The 25,400-nt window shown below is 38.2% G+C and overlaps 1 protein-coding gene across 9 annotated transcripts in view; it reads right to left on the bottom strand.

Moving 5' to 3' along the window:
- The window catches only part of katnip (katanin interacting protein), a 1,410,884-nt gene that overhangs the window by 1,351,030 nt on the left and 34,454 nt on the right, over nucleotides 1–25,400 (bottom strand). For 5 of the 9 annotated variants that reach the window (XM_087309978.1, XM_087309975.1, XM_087309977.1 and 2 more), the window contains 11 exons: nucleotides 23,705–23,774; nucleotides 21,654–21,831; nucleotides 19,386–19,551; nucleotides 16,936–17,120; nucleotides 12,749–12,813; nucleotides 9,756–9,866; nucleotides 5,754–5,893; nucleotides 3,711–3,812; nucleotides 3,273–3,433; nucleotides 1,186–1,271; nucleotides 532–1,076 (listed from right to left, as the gene is read on the bottom strand). In XM_087309978.1, coding sequence (XP_087166104.1) covers nucleotides 1,018–1,076; nucleotides 1,186–1,271; nucleotides 3,273–3,433; nucleotides 3,711–3,812; nucleotides 5,754–5,893; nucleotides 9,756–9,866; nucleotides 12,749–12,813; nucleotides 16,936–17,120; nucleotides 19,386–19,551; nucleotides 21,654–21,831; nucleotides 23,705–23,774 — 1,323 coding nt within the window. In that variant the 3' untranslated portion in view covers nucleotides 532–1,017. Of the gene's footprint in view, nucleotides 1–531; nucleotides 1,077–1,185; nucleotides 1,272–3,272; nucleotides 3,434–3,710; nucleotides 3,813–5,707; nucleotides 5,894–9,755; nucleotides 9,867–12,748; nucleotides 12,814–16,935; nucleotides 17,121–19,385; nucleotides 19,552–21,653; nucleotides 21,832–23,704; nucleotides 23,775–25,400 lie in introns of those variants that run through there. The other 4 variants (XM_087309976.1, XM_087309980.1, XR_015525275.1 and 1 more) reach the window with 3 other exon arrangements.

Genomic DNA, 25,400 nt, shown 5'->3' with positions numbered 1-25,400 from the left:
AAATCCCAGTAGATCAGCAGTTTCTGAACTACTCAGAGCAGCCCGTCTGGCAGCAACAACCATGCCACGTTCAAAGTCACTTAAATCCCCTTTCTTCCTCATTCTGATGCTCAGTTTAAACTGCAGCAGATCCTCTTGACCATGTCTACATGCCTAAATGCATTGAGTTGCTGCCATGTGATTGGCTGATTAGAAATTTGCAGTTAGACAGGTGTACCTAATAAAGTGGCCGGTGGGTGTATATATATGATTCTATAAACATTTCAAAAGCGAGTTATGATCAACAACAGATTATGGTGCTGATAAAAACCAGCCTTCCAATGGGGAAAACAAATATAAATCCCTACTGACGGTCCAGTTAGCTGAAGGATTAGGATTAATCTGCATTAAAGCAAGTGTGTAGTTAAGAATGTATGACAGAAAAGGCTCAATTGTGAATGATTTCTGCAACATTAGAAGCATCAAACTAATCTACAAACAATATTCTGCTCAAGTTAAAATAAAAATAAAAAAGCAGGGTCAAACAAACAATTGAGATATACGTGATATTTAATAATAATAATAATAAGTATAGTAGATTCAATATGAGGTAAACTGGCAGCATTTGCATAATATCTGTGCTTGTAGTGAGTGATCTGTGAAAAATAGTGTGTAAATCTGAATTATTGTAAATTTCGACACCATTATACAGCTGGAATATCTCAAATGTGGCTGTAGATATAAATTCATTCAAGCACAAGTGTAACTCACATGAACAGAAATGTAGCGGCGTGCATCATGATGCTTTTACTTCCCTCCAAAAATCTGGATGTGCTTGAAAGGACACTTATTTTAGAAAAAGACAACTGTAAAGTATAATACAACAACAACAATATCAAATATATAACAAATATACAGCTTCATAATACAGTTGGTGTGTGTGTGTGTGTGTGTGTTGAGGTCACTGAGTTTTCCAAAATATTCCCAAAGGGGAAAAGAGAAAGGAAACCTGCGTTCATAACCTCTGCCTTCTGCCTCTCAGTATCGCTGCTTTCCGTGTTTCCGCACTTCTGTCATGCAGGTTTTAGGCCGCAGAGCTAAGAACAAACAAAAGATATCAACACTATTAATAACCACATTTCTTTGCCATGACGTTTGGTTTAAGGTAGCTTCACATTTAAGAACTGAAGCGCATGATTTTGTCACCTGGATCTGCCGTCTGTTTCTTCCTGTGCTGGTGAATGATCTGATTCTCATTGGTCAGTTTCACATCCTGGTCCTCCACATGATTGCTGTAACCACAGGCATTTTATGAGAGAGTTTCACTGTAGGCTTGTTTGCATCAACACAAAATGCATCATGGGAAAAAAATGCAGCATGAAAGTGAACCACAGGCCGGATAAAAGTGAAAATATAGTTAATTAAAAACACAGGAACACACACACACACACACTCACACGCACACGCACACACACACACACACACACACACACACACACACACACACACACACACACACACAGTCATCTGGTCTGTTTAGCCTCAGGCCAAACAATGAGTCAGTCAACACCAGTTGTGTTTGTGTGTGAGTGTTCTCATAAAAAATGTGTGTGTGTGTGTGTGTGTGTGTGTGTGAGTGTGCGTGTGTGTGTGTGTGTGTTCAACCCATTTATAAGCCTGCTGTACAAACTTAAAAACAGAAATGAATTTTTTTTACAGGCTATCTTTATACAGCAATAGAGAACATTTATAAAGAGCTCTTATTATATATATATTCATTCATTCATACATTCATTTTCTTTTCGGCTTAGTCCCTTTATTAATCTGGGATCGTCACAGTGGAATGAACCGCCAACTTATCCAGCATATGTTTTACGCAGCGGATGCCCTACCAGCCGCAACCCATCACTATTCAAACACATTCAATATGGATAATTTAGTTAATCAATTCTCCTATAGCGCATGTGTTCGGAGGAAACCGGAGCACCCGGTGGAAACCCACACCAACACAGGGAGGACACAGAAATGCCAACTGACCCAGCCGAGGCTTGAAACAGTGACCTTCTTGTTGTGAGGCAACTGTACTACGCACTGTGCTGCCCCTATATATATATATATATATATATATATATATATATATATATATATATATATATATATATATATCTACACACACACACACACACACACACACACACACACACACACACACACACATACATACATATATATATATATATATATTAGGCATACTCCGATCGATCAGCCGAAGATAGCTATAATCACATTTCACGACTTGATTGGTTCTCGCTGGTCTGGCCAAACTCATGATGCCGATTGTTTGTTTATGAGTTTACACCCTGGGTTATACATCCACAGCGCTACAGCACGTGAGCAGTGTTTCCAAATTGCATTGTCAGTAATTTGTCTTACCATTGTTTCTGTCTGTTTTATCTAATATTTTTATGTAAAGCTGCTTCTGACCAGGCGACTGCGCAGTAGGTAGTGCTGTCGCCTCACAGCAAGAAGGTCGCGGGTTGAACCTCGGCTCAGTTGGCGTTTCTGTGTGGAGTTTGCATGTTCTCCCTGCGTTCGCGTGGGTTTCCTCCGGGTGCTCCAGTTTCCCCCACAGTCCAAAGACATGGTGACAAAGTAGGCAAAATTGTCCCTAGTGTATGAGTGTGTGTGTGTGTGTGTGTGTGTGCGTGTGTGTGTGTGTGTGTGTGTGTGTGTGTGAATGTGTGTGTGGATATTTCCCAGAGATGGGTTGCGGCTGGAAGGGCATCCGCTGAGTAAAAACGTGCTGGATAAGTTGACGGTTCATTCTGCTGTGGCGACCCCGAATTAATAAAGAGACTAAGCAGACAAGAAAATGAATGAATGAATGCTTCTGACCATTACATGTAAGCAACATCCTTAATTTATTCTCCTATGTGAGGGAAAAAGTGCTTATGCAATGGCAAAGTTATATAATGCTTGAAGCACCAGAATCGGTACTTGGTATCAGCTGATCACACACACACACGCCCCTTTTTCTAGAAGGTGGAGCATTCCTGTACAGCTTATGACTCAAACACTCTTGCAAACAAAACAACTGTAAGTGTTTTGAAGCCTTGTCAGTAGAATTCCCTGAAACGGCTATGAAAATAAGGACAGAAAGCCGTCCGTCTACTCTATTACTTAACCAAACCAAAGATTTTGCCCTTAATAGCTTGAGCTTTGATTTCTCAGAAGTAAAAGAGCAACACAAAAATGTTAAGTGTTGTGTGTGTGTGTGTGTGTGTGTACAGTACCTGATGATTGTGCTCTTCTCTCGGTGTGTGATGTGTGTGTTGTCTGTGAACAGTATGGTGTGGTAGGGAACAACAGGGTCAAGTGTTGGCAGAATTCCTCGTGAAACGTTCTTCACACACTCCAAAATCCCGTTATACACCAACAGGTCATCCACCAAGAGCTGAAAAACAGAAGGATGAGACAACAATTCCTACATCTGACAGCTACTGTATACCATCAGCTCTCATTGAGGAATCACCTGTTAGTTTAATTAACCAAAGTGCCATAAATTAGCAAAACAACCACAGCAAATAAATAACGCTTGCTGAAATGTAAGAGACTAATTCTCACTTAATGAGTGTTAGTGTATATTAAAACTAAGTTGCCTTAAAACATTATTATAGTTTGTTTGTGTGTGTGTGTGTATGTGTGTGTGTGTGTGTGTGTGTGTGTTTTACCCCAAACTCCTTCACTCCTCTCTGAGGTGTTTTGGAATAGTTCCATAATTTAATCATGGACACAGTCATTGGCTGGTCAAAGATGACATAGACACGGTTCACCTGAAGAGACACAAACAAGAGAGAAATCAACAGACCACATTATGATCACGTTTGACTTAAAAAGCAGTCTATTATGATGAACTGCAAACTGGTTGAAATTGCATTTAAATGTGATACAAAATGCAGCAGCAGCTTAACACAATTAGTTAAGATGCAATAGAAGTTTATATGAATGAACTGAAGTTTGTGGTATTTACTGCTCATCTTAGCCCTGAACGATACATTGGTGTTGATGAGTGTAGTGCTGCTTTGTTTACAGGCGTAATCTAAGACATAGGATATCACTTCTGTTCATAACTGTCTCCTGCTGGCAGAGACTCAATCTGCAGCTCATTCAGCTCATCAGCTGTATCCTTCAGATAATTTATGTACAAGTCCAATAGTTTCACAAGACTTAAGTCAGACTATTGATTTTGCTTCAAATTAAGAAATTATAATCTAGTTTAGATTAAAAACGGGCCATTCTGAATTTTTGTTAAGATCATAACTAAAATGCAGTGTCTGCCTCTTTTTTCCAATTTAAATTGGCAAAAAACACAGGCATGGTTTTTTTTTATATGAAAAGATTTCATATATTTGTGAGACTTATTTGGGTTCATTTTAAATTTCAATTTAGTTATTCAATTTCCTAAAGAAACAACTGTATACTGATAGACTGTAAAAGATATGGACGTAGTATCCGTGACGTCACCCAATCAAGTTTAGATGTTTAAAAACACTGCTGTAATACATTGAGCCACTAAACATTGTTCTTATGACGTTTTTCAACAGGAGGAAAACGCAAATTACTTCCAAACACTTCAGATATAGTCTGTGTTAGTAAATACAAGACTACTGATGAAATCCAGCATAACACTGTATGACAACGCTTCAGATGACTGTTCTAGAGCCTACAGCTAATCAATCCGTCAGATTCTGGAGTGAATTACAGCTCTAAAGAGAAATATAAATGATAAATAATCTTAAATAAGACCAATGCATTTATAGAGATGGTATATAGTGTCACTAACCTGGGAAATAGAGGCCATGTGAATGGTTTGTGAGCACAATTAAGTGCACACAGCATGCTCTATCATCTGATAATTGTAGGAAATAATTCCAAAAGGCAGTTGACTGTGTAAAGCCACTTAAAACAACACAAAAATACGATGTGCAAGCCGAGTTCAGCAGCTAATCAGCCGGAATCAACTGAGGTGATAGCGACAAGTGAGACCTAGCTGTCACTCAAGTGGCCACTCTCCTAATTATGCAAACTTAATATAACCTAATATAAAGGAAACGGATGAGTTATAAAGAAATTCACCCCCTTACAGTTGTCATAAGGGTAATATCAGCTATATTAACCAAAATGTTTTTTGTACCAGGCTGTAAACACCCTTTTTTTTTGTTGTTGGCCATGCTAACAGTGGCCTCAATTGATATTTGCTCCAAATGGAGCCAGGACTAGCGAAATTTCGATGATAGTTGAGGAGTTTTAGATGAAGCACAAATGAACCGTCTCCATAGACTGAAACATTCTGAGACGGACGTTCACATTTTCGGTTTTCACACAGATAACATTAGTCCTGTTTTGAATCTGCAACTATGACCCACTGGCATTTGTAGCTCCGCCCTCTTTTGAAAAGAGCACACTCATTTGAATTTAAAGCGACAGTCACCAAAACACCCCAATTAGTATCAAAGCCTAAAAGGGTCTGTTTCAGAGAGTTAGACCACATTATTTGTATGCTTATTTTGAGGTGAAACTTCACTACACACTCTAGGATCATCAGAGATGCATTTTACATGTTGTTAATAGGAGCATAATAGGTCCCCTTTAAAAAAATAAAAAATAAAATGGTAAGCAAATCAGATTGTGAAGTCAGTCAATCATTACATCCCCACAGTTTACAAACTCCAGATGATTCCCAGGATGTTTTAGTAAAGCTCAACATTTCTCACCAGTCCCGGCAGCACCGGCGCCAGCCACATGTGTCGGCCATCGTGAGTGTTATTAACTCCATCTATCAGTTTATCTGGCGTGCGAACATCTCCACACACAGTATCCAACACATTCACACTGTCAGGGAATGCAGAGATGTCTGTGAGACAAACCGTTAAGAAAGTGTCTTGTTGAGTGATGTGTTTGTGCTTATTTAGTGATTAATTTTCCTTCGGCTTCGGTCTATATTTCAAAGGTCACCACAGCGAAATGAACCACCAACTATTCCAGCATATGTTTTATGCAGCGGATGCTGAAAAATACCAATACACACTCATTCACACACACACACACACTCATACACAACAGCTATTTAAGTTAATCTATTCCCCTATAGCACATGTGTTTGGACTCTAGGGGAATCCGGAGCACCCGGAGGAAACCCACGCCAACACAGGCAAAACATGCAAACTCCACACAGAAATGTCAACTGACCCAGCCAGGACTCGAAGCAGCGACCTTCTTGCTGTGTGGCCACAGTTCTATCCATTGAGCCACCATGCTGCCTAGTGTTTGTGTTTAATTATCCTTGATTTCTACAGTGCTTTTCACAATGTACATTGGTGTCAAAGTAGATAAACATAGATGACATACCATCAAAACATCCAACAATTCAGGCAGAATAGAGAGTATTGTAGTTTTAATAAAGGCATAGTTCACCCAAAAATGAAGATTGGGTCCTCCTTTACTCATCCTTGACTTATTTCAAACCCTTTAGAGTTTCTTCTGTTGAACACAATGGAAGATGTTTTAAAGCATGGGTCTGAAAAACATGGATTCCTGGAGGGCCGCAGCTCTGCACAGTCCTGCTCCAAACCTAATCATACACAGCCGATCAACTAATCAAGGTGTTCAAGACTACAGCAGACTATTAAGCAGGTGTAAGTTGGAAGTGGTTGGAGCTAAACTCTGCAGAACTGCAGCCCTCCGGGAATTGAATTTGAGACCACTGATCTGGCAACCATTAACTTTCATGGTATTCGTTTTTAATACTATGGCAGTCAATGGTTACAGGTTTGCAGCCATCTTCAAAATATCCTCATTCGTGTTCAACTTGTAAAGAAAGAAACTTAAAGTCTGCATGAACCAGAAGCTGTTACCATTTTTTAAATTTACTATTATTGTGTATTAAATGACACAACAGTGGGCGTGGCTTGTTTTTCTCTACTGCGAGCTGATTGGATGTAGTAAAGTAGGCATTTCATTCAGAAAGTTGGGGAACAGGGTTTGGGGGAGTTATCACAGTCTAACAGACGCCTCCTGCTCACCATTTCTGTTTGTTGTCAAAACTGACAGCTGGAGGGGCGTGGTTAAGTGCTACCCACGCCTATTACCCCAGAAAGACGCAATCTGAGAATAAGAACGCGCCTCAGTAAATTGGGTCTAGCGACTCCCTTGGAACAACATCAACATGATTAGTTTTGATTTCGTGGGGACTTTAAAGAGCCCATATTATGGGTTTTTGAAAATTCCCCTCCATGTAGTGTGTAACACAGCTCTAAGTGAAGTGAAGTATCCAGCTAAGGCTTAAATCTGTAAGAGTACAGTGTTTAAAACGGTTGATTCATCTATAAAAGAGTCGACTCATAGTGCTTCAAACGAGCCGCCTTGATACCGAGTCATCAGGGGCCTCATGTATCAACGCTGCGTACGCACAAAAACTTTGCTTACGCCAGGTTTCACGCTCAGAATCGCTCACGTTTGGATTTACTAACAATGAACTGAATGTGGGAATGTGCGCAGCTTCACAGCAGCTTTCTGGCAGGCGTACGCACATTTTTTGTGCGTGTCTGTTTTATTTCCATTGGCGACTCCTAGAGGCAGTTGTGTTAAATTCTTCTCTACAAAGTGTCTGAGCCTTGCAATGGCAGCTGTATGAGACGGGTTCATCTAGCAGGTATATAAGGTTTCCATACCATACAGTTGACCAGCTAAACATTAAAGCGCAAATTGCAGCAGTCGCCTGTTTTCCCAATGTAATCTGAGCAATCTACCGCACACACATTGCTATAAAGACACTATCTGAAGATGAATTTGCATGCGTGAATCAGAAACATTTCCATTCAATAAATGTGCAAATAAAATATGATGCACAAACTTATTGATGATTCCTACTTGTCTTTCTCTTGATAAATAGTGGGCAAAATCTGATATGTAGTGGGGGAAAAAAGAAGAAAGACTTCATCAGATGCTGGATTCGAGACGAGTTTACGCTCGAGCATATCTGTTCATGATCTCATGCTTCTTATGAGGTGCGCCACTGAGACCGCTTAGGGTATTGCAACATTTTTCAGTTATAAACCACACTATTTCTTTTTTAAATGCACTCAGTGCGATGTTCAGACCCAACTATGTTAACCGCATCAGCTAAACTCTCCCACTCTTTTTCTTTTGTTGTTAATTCCGGAGAACAAACTTGCAAATAACACCGCTTTTCTCCGGTCTACCTCTGAAAGCAGCACCTCCATTTCACATTCTGTTCAAAGTTTCTCTTTTTGCTTGTTTTTGCCGTTGCTTTTTCGTTGGGTTTTGCCATTAGCATAGTCATTAGCATATTCATACGGGGGAGGAGGCAGGGAGGGGTTTTGCGCTCGTGCATGTTGCGCTCAGTTTCACGTTCATTCAGATGTACAAAAGAATATGCGTGGGATTCGGCGTACGCAGTGTTTCATACATCTGAATTTTTTTCTGCGTACGCACATTTACAACTTCGTGCGTACGCAATGTTTTAGTAAGATTTCCACGCAAGTCTTCGTACATGAGGCCCCAGGTGTTTCGCCATGACGTACGAACAAAACCAAGTTATTCACGTGCACGCGCAAACCCGGGAGATTTCAAACCTGAGGCCCCGCCCTCTGACGCAGAAACCCAGACACACACACACACACACACACACACACAAACACACACACACAAACATGCCGGTGGATTGAAGTCACACTGCAGATGGATATTATCGATTTCTACCCAGAGATGAAACCTCAGCATTATAACCAAGCTAACTACTGGAAACTTCTGAAAACTACATGCTACAAAGAATACTTCATCAGCGTTTGTTAAAGGAAGGATCAGTAAAGAGTAACTTACTGATGGACGTCAGGATGAGTTTCTTCCTCCATTTCTCAAGTGTAAGTACGTGCGATTAAAGTTGTTGCCTCGTTGACTCTAGCTTGCAAATGTATTTAGTTGTGATTTATTACTTGTAGCCGTGTGTACCGTATCAGGTTAACTGGCTATATTCTCTTCTCGCGTGCAAAGTCACGTTAAAAACGCGACGCGTGCTGCTTTGTTAACGGAGCTCCGTGGTAGAGGTCTGCATTAATAAATTTCCGAATAAATCGCGGGAGCGGGTTTAATTTGGGACGGGAGCTGGCTGTCTAGCAATATCACGGATATCACGGCAGGTGCGGGCGGAAGCGTTGTCGTCCGGATGTGTGTGTGTGTGTTTTTGTGTGTGTGTGGCAGCTAAAGTCCACGCCTACACTATCGAGCGTGTATGAACTGTGATTACTTTCTATATTGCTGATTAGCTGTTTGGCATTTCACTCTCTGACTGAAGGCAGTCGACCAATCGCGACAGACTGTCATCGGTCCAATCAGCGCAGATTAGCTTCGCGCTAAGGAGGGGTTTGGGAACAAATGAATCACTGGACGATTCATACGGGAGTCGCTGGGATAATTAGGTAAAAATAAATGCAGATTATAAGACCATGAAAGTGTTTTTTGACCTTGCATGCATATTAGACTGTTGTTGGAGACCCTTACAACCAAGATATGACCCTATTTCATGTATAATATGGGCTCTTTAAAGGTTTAGAGCCACTTGATAGAGAGTAAACAGTGAGTGCGTTTAAATTTTGGGTGAACTGCCCCTTTAAATTAAAACTGATTCAGTTCTGTGTAAATGTCACTGTTGCAGTTTCATTCAGTTCAGATTAATAGAAATGTCACAAAGAGGATACTGTTGTCACTGAGCGGGATCTTCTGGTCATTCTGGTCATAGAACTCCAGTCCATTCAGGCCAATGTAGTACGGATCACCCCACGTTGTCAACAACTGCAGCTGGAAGATGACTGACACACATACAGTCAAGGAAAAACTGCAGATCCAACACAATATCTTGGTAAATGGTGTCTATTGTCATATGAATGTCTAATATCTTATGTGTTTTCATATAATCTCTTCATGCATCAGTGACTATTCATAATTAGGTAAGGGAATTCATATTTAATACCTGAAAAAAATCCTATTCATTAATAATAAACTTATACGAAACTGTTAAAACAAAGTAGCCTCGTTATCCTATGGGCTCAGGTTAGATCATAAATGCACACAGGAATGATCCAACACAGGAAAAATCTGAAAAAATGTTAGTTTTGATGTACGGTTATATCAAAAATTACATAAAACTAACAAAAAAAATTGCTTTTAGCTAAATGTTCAGCTATAAACATTTCTTTCTGTGAGATCAAACTAAACTTTACAAAAGAAAATGTAGGGTACATAGGTGTATGTATATTTCCAGGGTATGTAGGTGCAATTTGTATGCATTGATCATACTTGCCAATGGCTGATGAATTGAAAATATTTGCCGGCTATAAATATTTCTAATCAAATGTAATGCATAACAATACATATGCATTATTTAATTAATGTAAATCATAGCTGATTACTATGGAAGGTAAATCCTGCCAATTTTAAATAAATCAAAAAACACATTGGAAATGAAAATGAAAATCAGATTAACAATTTCATTTTAAAACACTGTTCGCAAAATATCTGCCAAAATTGAAAATGAAATTAAATTATTTCATTTTCATTTTCACTTTGACAACACATCGTCCCTGTCAAATTGATAATTAAAATGAAGTTGCCGATTTAACATTTCATTTTCACTGCATTTCCGCATCAAGACTGCCAATATTAAAACGAAAAGCCAAACTGAAAAATAAAATGCAAACACAATTTTTACAAAGCGTGTTATTAATGTTCACGCTATAATAGTGACACAATTCAAATGAAAATGTAAATTTAAGCTTTCCTTTTATTGACACTTTTTTATTTTCGATTTCATTTTCAACTTCAAGCTGCATGCAAAGCCTATGCTAATCAGTGGGAGAGGCGTATTCAAGTGACGTCGAGTGCTTTCACACAGAGCCCGAGGGCAGAAGCATGGTTTTGATGGATGGGACAGCGTGAGTTACTAGTGTAAATACAGTATAACAGATGATCCCTAACACTGCTTGCATGACTGTGGCGAATATCAAACATAAAACCAACTTTACTGAGCTGATTTAGCGGTCTTTCAATGATTTTAGTACTAACAAGTTGTTAACGTCACAAGACCTAATACAGTATACTATACGACTTCATTACAAGGCCTACCGCACTTACGATGCAGTTTCTCTGCCCACCGAGGAAGCCCTCAACTTCTGCTGCGGGACGGAAGTTTGACGTTTGGTTCTCCTGTGTCCCCTGTTCCTCTTGCTCTACCAATGCAGCAGCTGCTTCACGTAAAAGCTGGCTAACAGTTTTTGCCATTTTACTTCTGTTATACTGTATTTACACTAGTAACTCACGCTGTCCCATCCATCAAAACCATGCTTCCTCGGGCTCTGTGTGTGAAAGCACTCGACGTCACTTGTATACGCCCCTCCCACTGATTAGCATAGGCTTTGCATACAGCTTTAAGTTGAAAAATGAAATCGAAAATGAAAACTGAAATGAAAAAGTGTCAATAAAAGGAAAGCTTAAATTTACATTTTCATTTGAATTGTGTCACTATTATAGCGTGAACATTAATAACACGCTTTGTAAAAATTGTGTTTGCATTTTATTTTTCAGTTTGGCTTTTCATTTTAATATTGGCAGTCTTGATGCGGAAATGCAGTGAAAATGAAATGTTAAATCGGCAACTTCATTTTAATTATCAATTTGACGGACGATGTGTTGTCAAAGTGAAAATAAAAATGAAATATTTAATTTCATTTTCAATTTTGGCAGATATTTTGCGAACAGTGTTTTAAAATGAAATTGTTAATCTGATTTTCATTTTTCATTTCCAATGTTTATTTGATTTATTTAAAATTGGCAGGATTTACCTTCCATAGATTACAGGCTGTTAAAAAATAATGCACACCTGGTGAAGCAAAGTGGTTGTCATTTAATTTTCTTTTCGGCTTAGTTTCTTTATTTATCAGGGGTTGCCACAGCAGAATGAACCACCAACAAATCCAGCATATGTTTTACGCAGCGGATGCCCTTCAATGCTAAAACCCAACAATTCAATTCACTTATACCACATCTTTGGACTTGGGGGGCAAATCGGAGCACCCGGAGGAAACCCACCCCAACAAAGGGATAACACTCCACACAGAAATGTCAACTGACCTAGTCGGGACTAGAACCAGCGACCTTCTTGTGCATTATTTCTAATAATTCAACAGATCGGGGGTTAATTAATCAGTTTACAGTATACTTTGGTTCCTGCAGCTTCAGTCACATGTTGTATTTGAGGCTTTATTAGTCAGGTTTCTGTCCTCAAACTGCTCCTCTGTGTAGTACAAGGGTCTTACACATCACAACCAAAGCCTTCAGTTGTGTTTTGATGTGATTTTTGACTGTTGTAGCTGTTGAACTAACTCTGTACTGCTTTCAAAACCTGCCTTTACTTTAGCCTGCACGCCTTAAAGAGTATTCATCAGCCAATCAGAATCAAACATTTAAGACCCCCTAGTATCAGCATTATGTTATGTTACATGAATTATATCATCTTTTTTTGTGCATTTCATTTGACATGCATATAAAAATATAATTATTTTTACTTAAATGGCTGGGAGATATATGTTTTATTTATGACTAGTTACTGCTTTTCATTTGGTATCTAACACAAGAATCAACAGCATATTTAAAACGGTGTAATAAACTATGTAACTATAAGCAGAAGTAAGGATACATCCACACGGCATTAATGGAGCTTCATAATCCATACTGGCCATCTCAGCTCTCCGGTTCCCAGCCCTGAAAACACACACAAACAGACAAATCACCACATGCCACGTTTAAAAGTTCACCCAAGAATGAAAACCACCCCATAATTTACTCCTCCCTCGAGCCATAGCCAGTGTACACGACTTTTTTGAACACAGTCAGAGTAGGTTGACATTTGATCCTCATTCTTGCATGCTGTTTAAAGGTGTTGGAAAGTGACTTTTATTTTGATGCTTCAAAAAGAGCACAAACGCAGTCACAGTAACCTTATGAAGCATATCAGTGTGTTTTGGTAACAGAATTATATGCAATTGTTGAATTATAAACTCCAATCACTGATCTCTGATGGTAAAGGTTGATAGTTCACAGTTTGACTTCTATGGTAAACAAACAGCGTAATAATTAATTCCTGTTTATAACCAATATTGAATGTACCTTACACATTTAAAATACATTTTAAAAGCTGATATGAGGAGTGAAAGAAGTTTAGAAGTAGATCTAGAAGGGATAAAGCTGCTGATACTCACATTAATATACAGTGGCATAATATTTGTGTTATTGTACAACAATAATTACAGTTTTTAGATTACTGTGAGGGTTGAGGTAGGGGTAGATGTTAATAAAATACAATGAAATGGGTAATTTAATCAATAATATAAATAATGCATGGTATAATTGATGTTTTTACACTGTGAGGGTTGGGTTTAGGGTTGGGGTTAGTAAAATACAATTTAATGTGTACTTTATTAAATAATACTAATAACACTCAGTATAATTAATGTTTTTACACTATTGTGAGGGTTGGGATAGAGGTAGATGTAAATAAAATACAATTTAATGAGTAATTTAATCAATAATATAAATAATGCATGGTATAATCAATGTTTTTACATTACTGCGAGGGTTGGGGTGGGGTAGGTGTTAATAAAATACAATTTAATGGGTAATTTAATAAATAATATGAATAATACTCTGTATAATTATTGTTTACTACATTACAGTGCTGAATCGGGTAGCAGTAAATGTTAATAAAATACAATTTAATTGGTAATTTAATCAATAATATGAATAATACTTGGTATAATTAATGTTTTTACACTACTGTGAGGGTTGGGATAGAGGTAGATGTTAATAAAATACAATTTAATGGGTAATTTAAATCAATAATATCAATAAAACTGTATAATTACAGTTTTTACATTAGTATTGATTGGGTTTAGGGTTGGGCTATGGGTAGGCCTTAATAAAATACAATATAATGGGTAATTTAATAAATAACATGAATAATACTCTATATAATTACTGTTTTTATAATACTAATAATTACTAATAATTACTGTGTTTTAATAATATTAATAAAACTCTGTATAATTACTGTTTACTACAGTACTGAGAGTTGGGTTTGGGGTTGGGCTATGGGTAGGCCTTAATAAAATACAATTTAAAGTCTTGGAGTCATTGGAGTTACTAATTAAAAAAATGTAAAATCTATCTTACAACTACATGTACATTCACTTCATAGGACGTACGGTAACCCCATGGGGTATACAAGATAGTTTGATGACAGTTTTATGCATATTTTAAAAGCTTCAAAATAAAAGTCACTATGCAACACAATTATAAAGCATGGAAGAGCCAGGATAACATTTAAAAAGTCATAACAAAAGTCATATACATGGGAACGGCTTGAGGCAGAGCGAATTTTAATTTTCAATTTTGGGTGAAATATTTCTTTAAAGGTCCAGTGAAGGGCTTTGAAACATGCATTTTTATTCAGTGTCTGATGCAGGCCCGGTTTGGCTAATCGGGAGGACCGGGAGAATTCATGGTGGGCCAGTCCATTTTTTGGCCGCGAGGGCCGGTGTCCCTAGTTCCAGAATCTGTTGCTCTCAGCAGTCACACTTTTTAAAAATAATTTATTTATTTACTTGACCACAGCCTTCTTATTCATTATTTTACCGCAGCTCTGCTCTTTTTATCTATTCACCCGTAGCCTCGAGAGCAAGATGCAGCCTGCAGGTTAATGATGATATAACTAGATAAGTCACCATTAAATGTACAGCTGTTGGGGTTGAGTGGTTAGCATGTTAGGTTATGATGCAGCCAACCCGGGTTCGGACCTCGTCTGAGCGACTTGTTTTTTTTCATGTTTATTGTTAAGACATATAATACTGTAAGGGTTTTTGAACATTTGAATTTCTAAAACAGCTGTTTTCTCAAAAAAAGACGTGATAGTGTAATTAGAAACTGAGTTGGAAATGACCTTATTTTAATATAGTCAGTGGTGAACTGAGGTGGGCCGGCCTGAGGCTTGAAACTCCAGGGCTGAAAAAGAGTCCCACTCCAGCCCTGGTCTGACGTAATCTCAATTGAAACATGAAGAAAGAATATACAGCAGTGTTTCTCAACCACGTTCCTGGAGGACCACCAGCACATTTTCCATGTCTCCTTAATCAAACACACCTGATTCAGATCATCAGCTCATTAACAGAGACTGAAAGACCTGTAATGGGTGTGACAGACAAATGAGACATCCAAAACAAGCAGTGTTGGTGGTCCTCCAGGAAAGTAGTTGCCGGCAGCTAACTTTCTGCAACTCTCACATGGTCACCCACTAAAGCTAAGCAGGGCTGCGCCAGGTCAATACCTGGATGAGAGACCACATGGGAAAGCTGGGTTGCTGCCGGAAGTGGTGTTGGTGAGGCCAGCAGGGAGCGCCCAACCTGCGGTCTGTGTTAGAGGTCTGCCCGACCAGACTTCTGCGGCGCGGGAATAAATTTCCGAATAAAGCGCGCGAGCGGCCGGTTTTGGAATTAATTTGGGATGGTAGCAGGCCGTCTAGCAATATCGCTTTCAACTCCCGAGTGAGCACGCGTATGTATGTGTGTAAATGAAATAGCGCGATGCTGTGTTTAGCTTGTTTGTTGCTGTGTGTGTGTGTGTGTGCGCACGCACGAATGAGAGGTGTGTGTGTGCGCACGCACGAATGAGAGGTGTGTGTGTGTGTGTGTGCGCACGCGAATGAGAGAGCTTTGCCTGTGTGTGTGCTTAGTGCTTATGTGTGTGTGTGTGTGTGTGTGTGTTAGTGCGCGCGCGCTCGAATGAGAGAGAGAGAGAGAGAGAGAGAGAGAGAGAGAGAGAGAGAGCTTTGTCTGTGTGTGTGTGCTTGGTGCTTATGTGTGTGTGTGTGTTTATACAGACAGCTTGTTATGGGCTGTTTGGACTCTGTATAGCTGGGTGGTTTTCGGCTTTGTTCTCCCCCACTCTTTAGCGGGATGCGGTGCGGCGGGTAGAAAACGGGCCGGGTCGGGTAGCGGGACAACAAATGCTGAATGTAAGCAGGAGCTGTCCAGTTCGGGCTAAAACCTGGCGGGTGCAGGCGGGAGCAGGATTCAAAATTTAGTCCCGCGCAGATCTCTAGTCTGTGTGGGTCCTAATGCCCCAGTATAGTGACGGGTACTCTATACTGCTCAGTAAGCGCCGTCTTTCGGATGAGACGTTAAACCAAGGTCCTGACTCTCTGTGGTCGTTAAAAATCCCAGGATGTCCTTCGAAAAAGAGTAGGGGTTTAACCCCGGCATCCAAATTTGCCCACTGGCCTCTGTCCATCATGGCCTCCTAACCCTCCCCATATCATAATTGGCTTCATCACTGTCTCCTCTCCACCAATCAGCTGGTGTGTGGTCTGGAGCAAAATGGTTGTCGTCAAGTCATCCAGGTGGATGCTGCACACTGATGGTGGATGAGGAGATCATCCCCAGTGTGTGTAAAGTGCTTTGAGTGCCTAGAAAAGCGCTATATATATGTTAGGAATCATTATTATTATTATTAGTTGAGAAACACTGGTATAAATTATACAGTAGCTCATTCCCTTCAAAAAACAGTGTCTGTTTTTATTACAGCTCTACCAGTGAGAATGTTTGAGCTCAAGCGCATCAAATAAAAGCAAACGAGAGGTGTAGCGGAGCATGTCAGATACTAGAGAGCATTTGATTGGTCAGGAGATTTGATGAGAACTTTCTATCAGTTTTGTATCTTCTAAATGTGAATTTTGTCACACTAAAATACTGATACTAACATCTAAAACACATTATTTTTATTTCACTGGACCTTTAACAAAAAAAAAAAAAGAATATCCAAACTCAGTTGTACCGGTGTGTGTCGTCTGCAGTGAGTGATCTGCTGTGGGCGGCGCTGTTGGGGTTTGACTGAAGATAATCTATGAACAGAAGCTCCTGCGCGAAGTCAAAGTGGCAATTCCCTGGACCCTTGCGAATGAGGAAACCCTCCAGTGGAGAAATGCACACTCCATCCAGGAACACATGCACAACCTTCACCTGGAGGTAACACACAGGGGCGCATGAGTAAAAATTAGAGATGCGCGGATGGGCTATTATTTCATCCGCAACCGCATGACAAAACTCATCATCCGTCCGCCATCCATCCGCAGTAACATTTTTGACCAATTTTTAAAACCGCACCCGCCCGCCATCTGCTGATTGGGCTCTTTATTTGAATGGCTTTCTCCTTTTTATTATTAAATGAATGTTTCTTTATTGATCATTATAGAATAGAGAATGACTTTAATGTAGACATGCAGTTAATCCAAACGTGCAAGTCATTAATTGACGACGCTTTGAAGTGACGCTAAAGATACGAGGACGTGTCTTTTTACTTGATTCGATTCCTCGGTCCTTCAGTCTTTTCCTTGCGTCCTTCCCTCGTACCGTTATCCCGGTGGGGTGGAAACACGAGGAAAGAAAGCAAGGAAAGGAAACGAGGATGCACAAATAAGAAATGAGAAGCACCCGAGCTCTCAGAATATCAGCAGTGAACTCCGTCTCCAATCAGCGCACAGGGACAAAAATAAATAAATAGCCTAAATTAAACGCACTGTACTATACAACTTTTTTTATTGTAGTCTAATAGAAAACGCATTGACACATCATTTCAACATGCTGCTATTTAGCCTACTACTAAATGCCTATTTCACTTTATTTTTTAGTAAATAGATAGAATAATAAGTCATTTACATTATAGCCTAATAATGTTTACATTTGTAGTTGTCCATAGCAACCCCAAAAACGTATCTGCTTGCCTTGCACATCTAATTAATGGGCACAGTTTTTCGACAATTTTTTTATTTATTTATTTTTTATTTTTTGCTGTAGATGTTATTGAGCTTGTAGAAATCGGAAACAACACAGTTCTGCGACACAGATGAACCTTTATTGATATCTCTATCAGACAATATCTATTTTATATGCCAAAAGAAACAACAGGCAGTAAAAAAATATTAACATAAATATCTTAATGTAGGCATAGGCTATAGTCGCATGCTTTGGCAAACAGTTGAAAAAAGTTTTAATAAAAACGTCATATCGTGCCTAAACCTTGTAGGCTCAGTCACCCCCACAATTAGAAATTAAATTAGAAAAATAGATATGCCATCCCTCTTTGAGCGAACATAAAGTCTGACCAGGCTAAAGTGCATGTATGACAAGTGCCCCAATAACCCATGGAGGATCATCCCCATTCCCCTCAAACTTGAAGCATAACGAAATACTACGCCATTAAAGTTGCGACAAAGAAATTCTGGCAAAATGACCTCAGCCTCGGAACGTAAAAGCGAGGCCAACATGTCTAGAATAGAATAGGCTAAACCAATATGAACGTAAAATTATCAGCTGACCGAACTCAAAAGTTTATATTGAACATATGTGTAGCCTAAATAACATAGGCTAATTGGTTTAATATGCCTGACCTTAGGTCTAGTTTGATTTTTTCTTGGCACAATGCAGAAATAAAACAGCATCTGTGTCAGGATTCAGACGGGAGCGCCTGCATAGCCACTATAATGCGGCCTGCTGCACTGAAGGAGCGCTCGCTCGCAGCACTTGTTGCTGAAATGCATAGAATTCTCTTGGAAAGGTGCTGTAGTCGTGGGAATGCCTGGCCTTATTTCTCCCAAAAGGAAGTAGATTTTACTCTGCTGATCCGTCTATACGGAAGTTTGTAGAGGAATACTTCTGTACTTCATCCAGAATTAGTGTATCTGATTCCTCCTCCCATTCTGTGAAGTCAGTCCTAGGCTTTTTTGTTGGTGCGCCAGCTATGCCTATAAAAACAGTACAACCGCCCGCCACCCGCCCGAATTTAATTAAAATATTATTTTTTCGTAACGTCAACCGCGGAGTCCGCAGCTATAACCGCCAACCGCGCATCTCTAGTAAAAATACACACTTGCGCCAGGAGATCACACCATGACGAGTCGAATAACTGGCATGTAATCGTTATGCAAAATAAAACACGCAGTAGAACGTAAAACATATGCCAGAATAGATGGCGGTTCATTCCACTGTGGCTACCGCTGATAAATAAGGGACTAAAAATACAGATACTATGGAAGTCAATGGTTACAGGTTTCCAGCTTTCTTCAAAATATCTTCAAGTGTTCAGCATAGGAAAGAAAGTCAAACAGGTTTTGAACAAGTGAGTAAATATTGTGTAAATGAGTGAACTCTCCCTTTAAATATTCAAATGTAATATTTCTGCCCATCTGTAATCTTTCCTGAATAATAAAGGCCAGAAGGCATCCTCACCCCTCTGTAGGAGTCCTCAGGAGATTTGTTGTAGTTCCACACTCTGAACCCTGCGATGGTCTGCGGCTGAGGGAACTGCACAGTGAGTGTGTGTTCAGAAGCGTCTGTGAAGGGAATCAGCCACATGTGCTTATCGTCTGTCGTGATGTTCACTCCGTCAAACAACCTGAAAGAGGAAGAAGAACGCATTGTGGAAAATACATTTTAAAATCTGATATACAGAGTGAAAGAAGTTTAGAGGGCTAGAAGGGATACAGCTGCTGATACTCGCATCAATATAGCATAATGTTGGTGTCACTGTACAACATTAATCACAGTTTTTACATCACTGTGAGGGTTGAGTTTAGGGTCGGGCTATGGGTAGGCCTTAATTAAATACAATTTAATGTGTAATTTAATAAACAATATGAATAATGCATGGTACAGTTACTGTTTTTACATTACTGTGAGGGTTGGGGTAGGGGTAGATGTTAATAAAATACTATTTAATGGGTAATTTAATCAATAATATGAATAATACTTGGTATAATTAATGTTTTTACACTACTGTGAGGGTTGGGATAGAGGTAGATGTTGATAAAATACAATTTATTGGGTAATTTAATAAACGATATAAATAATGCACGGTACAGTTACTGTTTTTACATTACTGCGAGGGTTGGGGTGGGGTAGGTGTTAATAAAATACTATTTAATGGGTAATTTAATAAATAATATGAATAATACTCTGTATAATTATTGTTTTTACATTACAGTGCTGAATCGGGTAGCGGTAAATGTTAATAAAATACAATTTAATGGGTAATTTAATCAATAATATGAATAATACTCTGTATAATTATTGTTTACTACATTACAGTGCTGAATCGGGTAGCGGTAAATGTTAATAAAATACAATTTAATGGGTAATTTAATCAATAATATGAATAATACTCAGTATAATTAATGTTTTTACACTACTGTGAGGGTTGGGATAGAGGTAGATGTTAATAAAATACAATTTAATGGGTAATTTAAATCAATAATATCAATAAAACTCTGTATAATTACAGTTTTTACATTAGTATTGATTGGGTTTAGGGTTGGGCTATAGGTAGGCCTTAATAAAATACAATATAATGTTCAATTTAATAAATAACATGAATAATACTCTATATAATTACTGTTTTTACATTACTGTGAGGGTTAGGGTAGGGGCAGATGTTAATAAAATACAATTTAATGGGTAGTTTAATACATAACATGAATAATACATGGTACAATTACTGTTTCTACATTTCTGAAAGGCTTGAGGTAGAGGTATTGGTTTTAAAATACAATTTAATTGGTAATTTAATGAATAAGATGAATAATTCTCTGTATTAATAATAATAATAATAATTCCTTACATTTATATATTGCTTTTCTGGGCACTCAAAGTGCTTTACACATGGACCACCAGTACAGCATCTACATGGATAACACGACGGCAGCCATATTGTGCCAGACTGCACACCACACACCGGCTGATTGGTGGAGAGGAGACAGAGTCATGAAAAAGTGATGAAAGAGTGATGAAAAGTGGCCAGTGGGCAGAGTTGGACAAGATGCCGGGGTTAAACCCCTACTCTTTTTCAATAGACATCCTGGGATTTTTAACGACCACAAAGAGTCAGGACCTACGTTTAACTTCTCATCCAAAAGACGGCTCTCACTGAGCAGTATAGAGTCCCCGTCGCTTACTGGGGCATTAGGACCCACACAGACCACAGGTTGGGCGCCCCCTGCTGGCCTCACTAACACCACTTCCGGCAGTAACCTAGCTTTCACATGAGGTCTCCCATCCAGGTACTGACCGGGCGCAGCCCTGCTTAGCTTTAGTGGGCGACCATGTGAGAGTTGCAGAAAGCTAGCTGCCTGCAATTATTACTGTATTATTACTGTTTATTACTTTATCTTACAGTTTTGGTTCTATTTAGGGTTGGGGTAGGGTAGATGTTAGTAAGATACAACTTAATGGGTAATTTAATAAACAATATAAATAATGCATGGTATAATTACTGATTTTACATTACTGTGAGGGTTGAGGTAGGGGTAGATGTTAATAAAATACTATATAATGAGTAATTTAATCAACAATATCAACAAAACTCTGTAAAATTACTGTTTTTACATTACTGTGAGGGTTGAGGTAGGGGTAGATGTTAATAAAATACAATCAATGGGCAATTTGATGAATAATTCCTGTTTGCAGCTGTCTCCCTTCAAGCAAAAACCCAGATTCACTGACTTGTCCAGAGTTCGAAGGTCATTGCTGTAATCAGGAAGGTCATTGAGATCACGGGGTGACGCTGTTACCATAGAGACGTCAATAGGAATACTCTCACCCCCTTGACCGACGACCTCCAACCCTGTCAGACCCACATAATGAGGGTCACCCCATGATGACATCACATTCAGCCGAACAACTGCAAACACAAAAAGTGATAACCTGTGAAGCACATCTCACACAAGGTAAAACACACCAATGCAAAGCTGAGTGCAGCCATTTAACTACGGTCATGTCATATACTCAATTCAAGTTTATTTATTTAGTGATTTTACAATAATTATGTTTCAAAACAGCTTGATAAAAGATGCACATCATTGCAAAAGTGGAAAAGAAAAGGTGATTAATTATCATAAATGTATTAATTACTAATAATGTAAACTAATTAACTAGTAGCATTTAATTTAACAGTTAAATTTATTATATATAAGCATAGTTTACCTGCGGTTATATAGCATATAGGTGATGTATACCTGTTCAATGAAGTGTTTTCATATACTGTACACACATGAAAACAAAATGATCAGCGCTTAAGTTAATAAGGTTAATCATAAAACTCATCGGACAGCAGTGGTTTGTTCTGTAGCCAATCCAAAATAATTTCTCTAGGGGGGCTAATAATACTGACTGCAGAAATTATTTTATATTGTAATTATATATTTTTATTCCAGCCAAACTGAAAGAAATAATTAATATTAAGTATAACAGGAAATACTGTGGAAAAAGTCCCTGTTAAACATCACTTGGGAAAGGGAAAAGGGCTTATAATGTACATTAAATAGAAATAAAATACTTGAATGACTTTAACACAACCAGTCACAATAAAAGTTTGGAAATAATGTCCAGAAGAATGTACTCAAAGTAGTAGTAGTAATATTAATAATAATAGCAGTAGCAGCAGCAGTAGTAGTAGTAGTAGTAGTAATAGTAATAATAATAGTAGTAGTAGGTGTATAAATAATAATAATAATAATAATAATAATAATAATAATAATAATAATAATAATAATAATAATTATAATAATAATAATAGTAGGTATAATAATAATAATAATAATAATAACAACAACAACAACAATAATAATAATGATAATAATAGTAGTAGTAGGTATATTATTAATAATAATAATAATAATAGTAGTAGTAGGTATATTATTAATAATAATAATAATAACAGTAGTAGGTATAATAATAATAATAATAATAATAATAATAATAATAATAATAATAATAATGATAGTAGTAGTAGTAGTAGTAGTAGTAGGTATATTAAAATTAATAACAATAATAATAATATTAATACTAACATTAGTAGTATTAGGTATATTAATAATAATAATAATAATAATATAGTAGTAGTAGTAGTATTAATAACAACAATAATAATAATAATAATAACAACAATAATAATAATAATAGTAGTAGTAATAATAATAATAATAACAATAATAATAGTAGTAGTAATAATAATAATTAAAAAATAGTAGTAGTAGTGGCACTATAATTAATAATAATATTAAAGAGTATTAGTAGTAGTAATAATAATAATATTAAATAATAATCTTATTTTATGGGTGGCGAAGTGGTCCTGTGCTATCGCTGGGTCAGTTGGCATTTCTGTGTGGAGTTTGCATGTTCTTCACCTGTTGGTGTGGGTTTCCTCCGGGTGCTCCGGTTTCCCCCACAGTCCAAACACATGCGCTATAGGTCAACTGGGTAAGCTAAGCTGTACCTAAAGTATGTGTGTGAATGAGTGTGTATGGGTGTTTTCCAGTGATGGGTTGCAGCTGGAAGGGTATCCGCTGCGTAAAACCTATACTGGATAAGTTCATTACGATGTGGGGACCCCTGATTAATAAAGAGGCTAAGGCTGAAGGAAAATGAATGAATGAATAATAGGGCCGAAGAAAAAGACAGCACAATGGTCAAACAGTCTGTTGAGCTATGAGTGGTGTGTGTGTGTTCATTGAGTGATCTACTGATTGATTATTGAGTGATTTATTGATACTCACTGCTGCCAGTATAAAGTCCAGCTCCAGTATCAGCACAGGGCTCTGCTGCAGGGACACACTCCATATCCATCTATGACGAAACATGAGGTTTTAGATTCAGTCTGTGTTTATAACGGTTTTATTTTCTGATGGATTTGACCTTCTCCATCTGACATTAGCAGTAAACAATGGCTGTTTCTCAATTCCAAGAACGCAGAGAACGGACTTGCGTTCTTGTGGAGACCGGTCTTGCCAGGTAGAACGAAAGAACGAACTCAGGAGACCGCGAGGGCAGAGAACGAGTCCTTTGAAAAAATGGGATGCTGCGTTCTTCCTGATGGTCATGTGACCTTCACGCGTTTTAAATGGAAATTATTTAAACATTACAGCATTCATACAACCATTTATTGTTTTTCCCTCTTCAAAATATATACTTTGCATAAAAACATTATCAATATAATCTGCACAATATAAATAAAACTGATTTTATTAAGAATTTCAGCAAACAAACATCCTTAATGTGTTCATTCCTTTATTAAGATGTTCATGGTAACGTTTACTTTCACCGTTTCATTTAGGGAAATTCCTGAGGTAAATAAGTGACATCTCTAAACTTTAATAATAAATCTAAATAAAATGCAGCGCTTCCCATCTCCAGTCGCAATGACTTCTGGGACTTCCAGAGCGAGTTCGGTGCTCAAGTCTGCATCAGTGCGTCCTCGATATTAAGAACACATCCGGGAAGTTTCACGCGTCCTCCGTACTTGCGGTCTTGAGTATTGGAACTGAACTTAGGCAGCTGATGATGACGTTGCACGAGAACACCAGAATGCAAGACCGCTGAAGAACGCATATTGAGAAACAGCCAGAGTTTTACAACACTAACATTTGCAGCATCATGTAAGAGGCCAATATATTATTTTTCTGCTAAAAGTCTTATTTCTTTTAGTTAAAAATAATAAAAGTTAAATAACTTTTACAGTGAATAGTATTTACCCCCCTAAAAGAAAAATCCTCAGGTAAATCCTCAGATTACGTCTGTCTGAGGTATTGGGCGTGGCTAACATACTAAACCACGCCCCTACAGCCGTCAGTTTTGACAACAAACTGAAATGGTGAGCAGGGGTCTGTTCTTCGTAGCTCGCTTAAATGATCTAAGATGATTTGGCAGATCCTGGATCTGTTCATCTTGATAACTGATCTCTCGCTAATTTGGTTCTTCAAACAAGTTCATGAATCAGATTAGAATGTCAGGATGAACTGATCTGTGTTGTGAAGGACTGATCTATCGATCCTCGAAATCATGATCAGCAATGCAATGATTGGCTGATAATGACATCATCTGATTAATATGCAATTATCCATGTGAGCTAAATTACATCAAATTCGCAGTAAACGGTGTGTTAAATATGACACGCTATAACTGTACACCTTGTTGTGGGCTGCATGCTTGGCCGTTTCATGTGTCAAGAGCAATTTATTTAGTTTTACAGTTAGAGCCGATTTTCCTCATTATAGTAGTATTATTGTAGCCGGTTTTTTAATCGGTGTAAAGAATAACTGGTTGTTTCCAAAAGCATTTTGATATTGGTAAAGGCGTCTGCAACTTTTGTGAAGCATCAAATCACCGTCATATTAACTGTCAAAACCTGTTTATGACTGCATAAATGTGTTATTGCTTTTAAAAAGTCACATATTGTGCATGTCTATTATCATA

This window comes from Danio rerio, chromosome 24, assembly GCF_052040795.2.
Source record: "Danio rerio strain M-AB ecotype USA chromosome 24, GRCz13ab, whole genome shotgun sequence".
NCBI classification, from domain to species: domain Eukaryota; kingdom Metazoa; phylum Chordata; class Actinopteri; order Cypriniformes; family Danionidae; genus Danio; species Danio rerio.
Note: the sequence above shows the minus strand (reverse complement) of the source record. Positions and strands in the feature narration are given on the sequence as shown.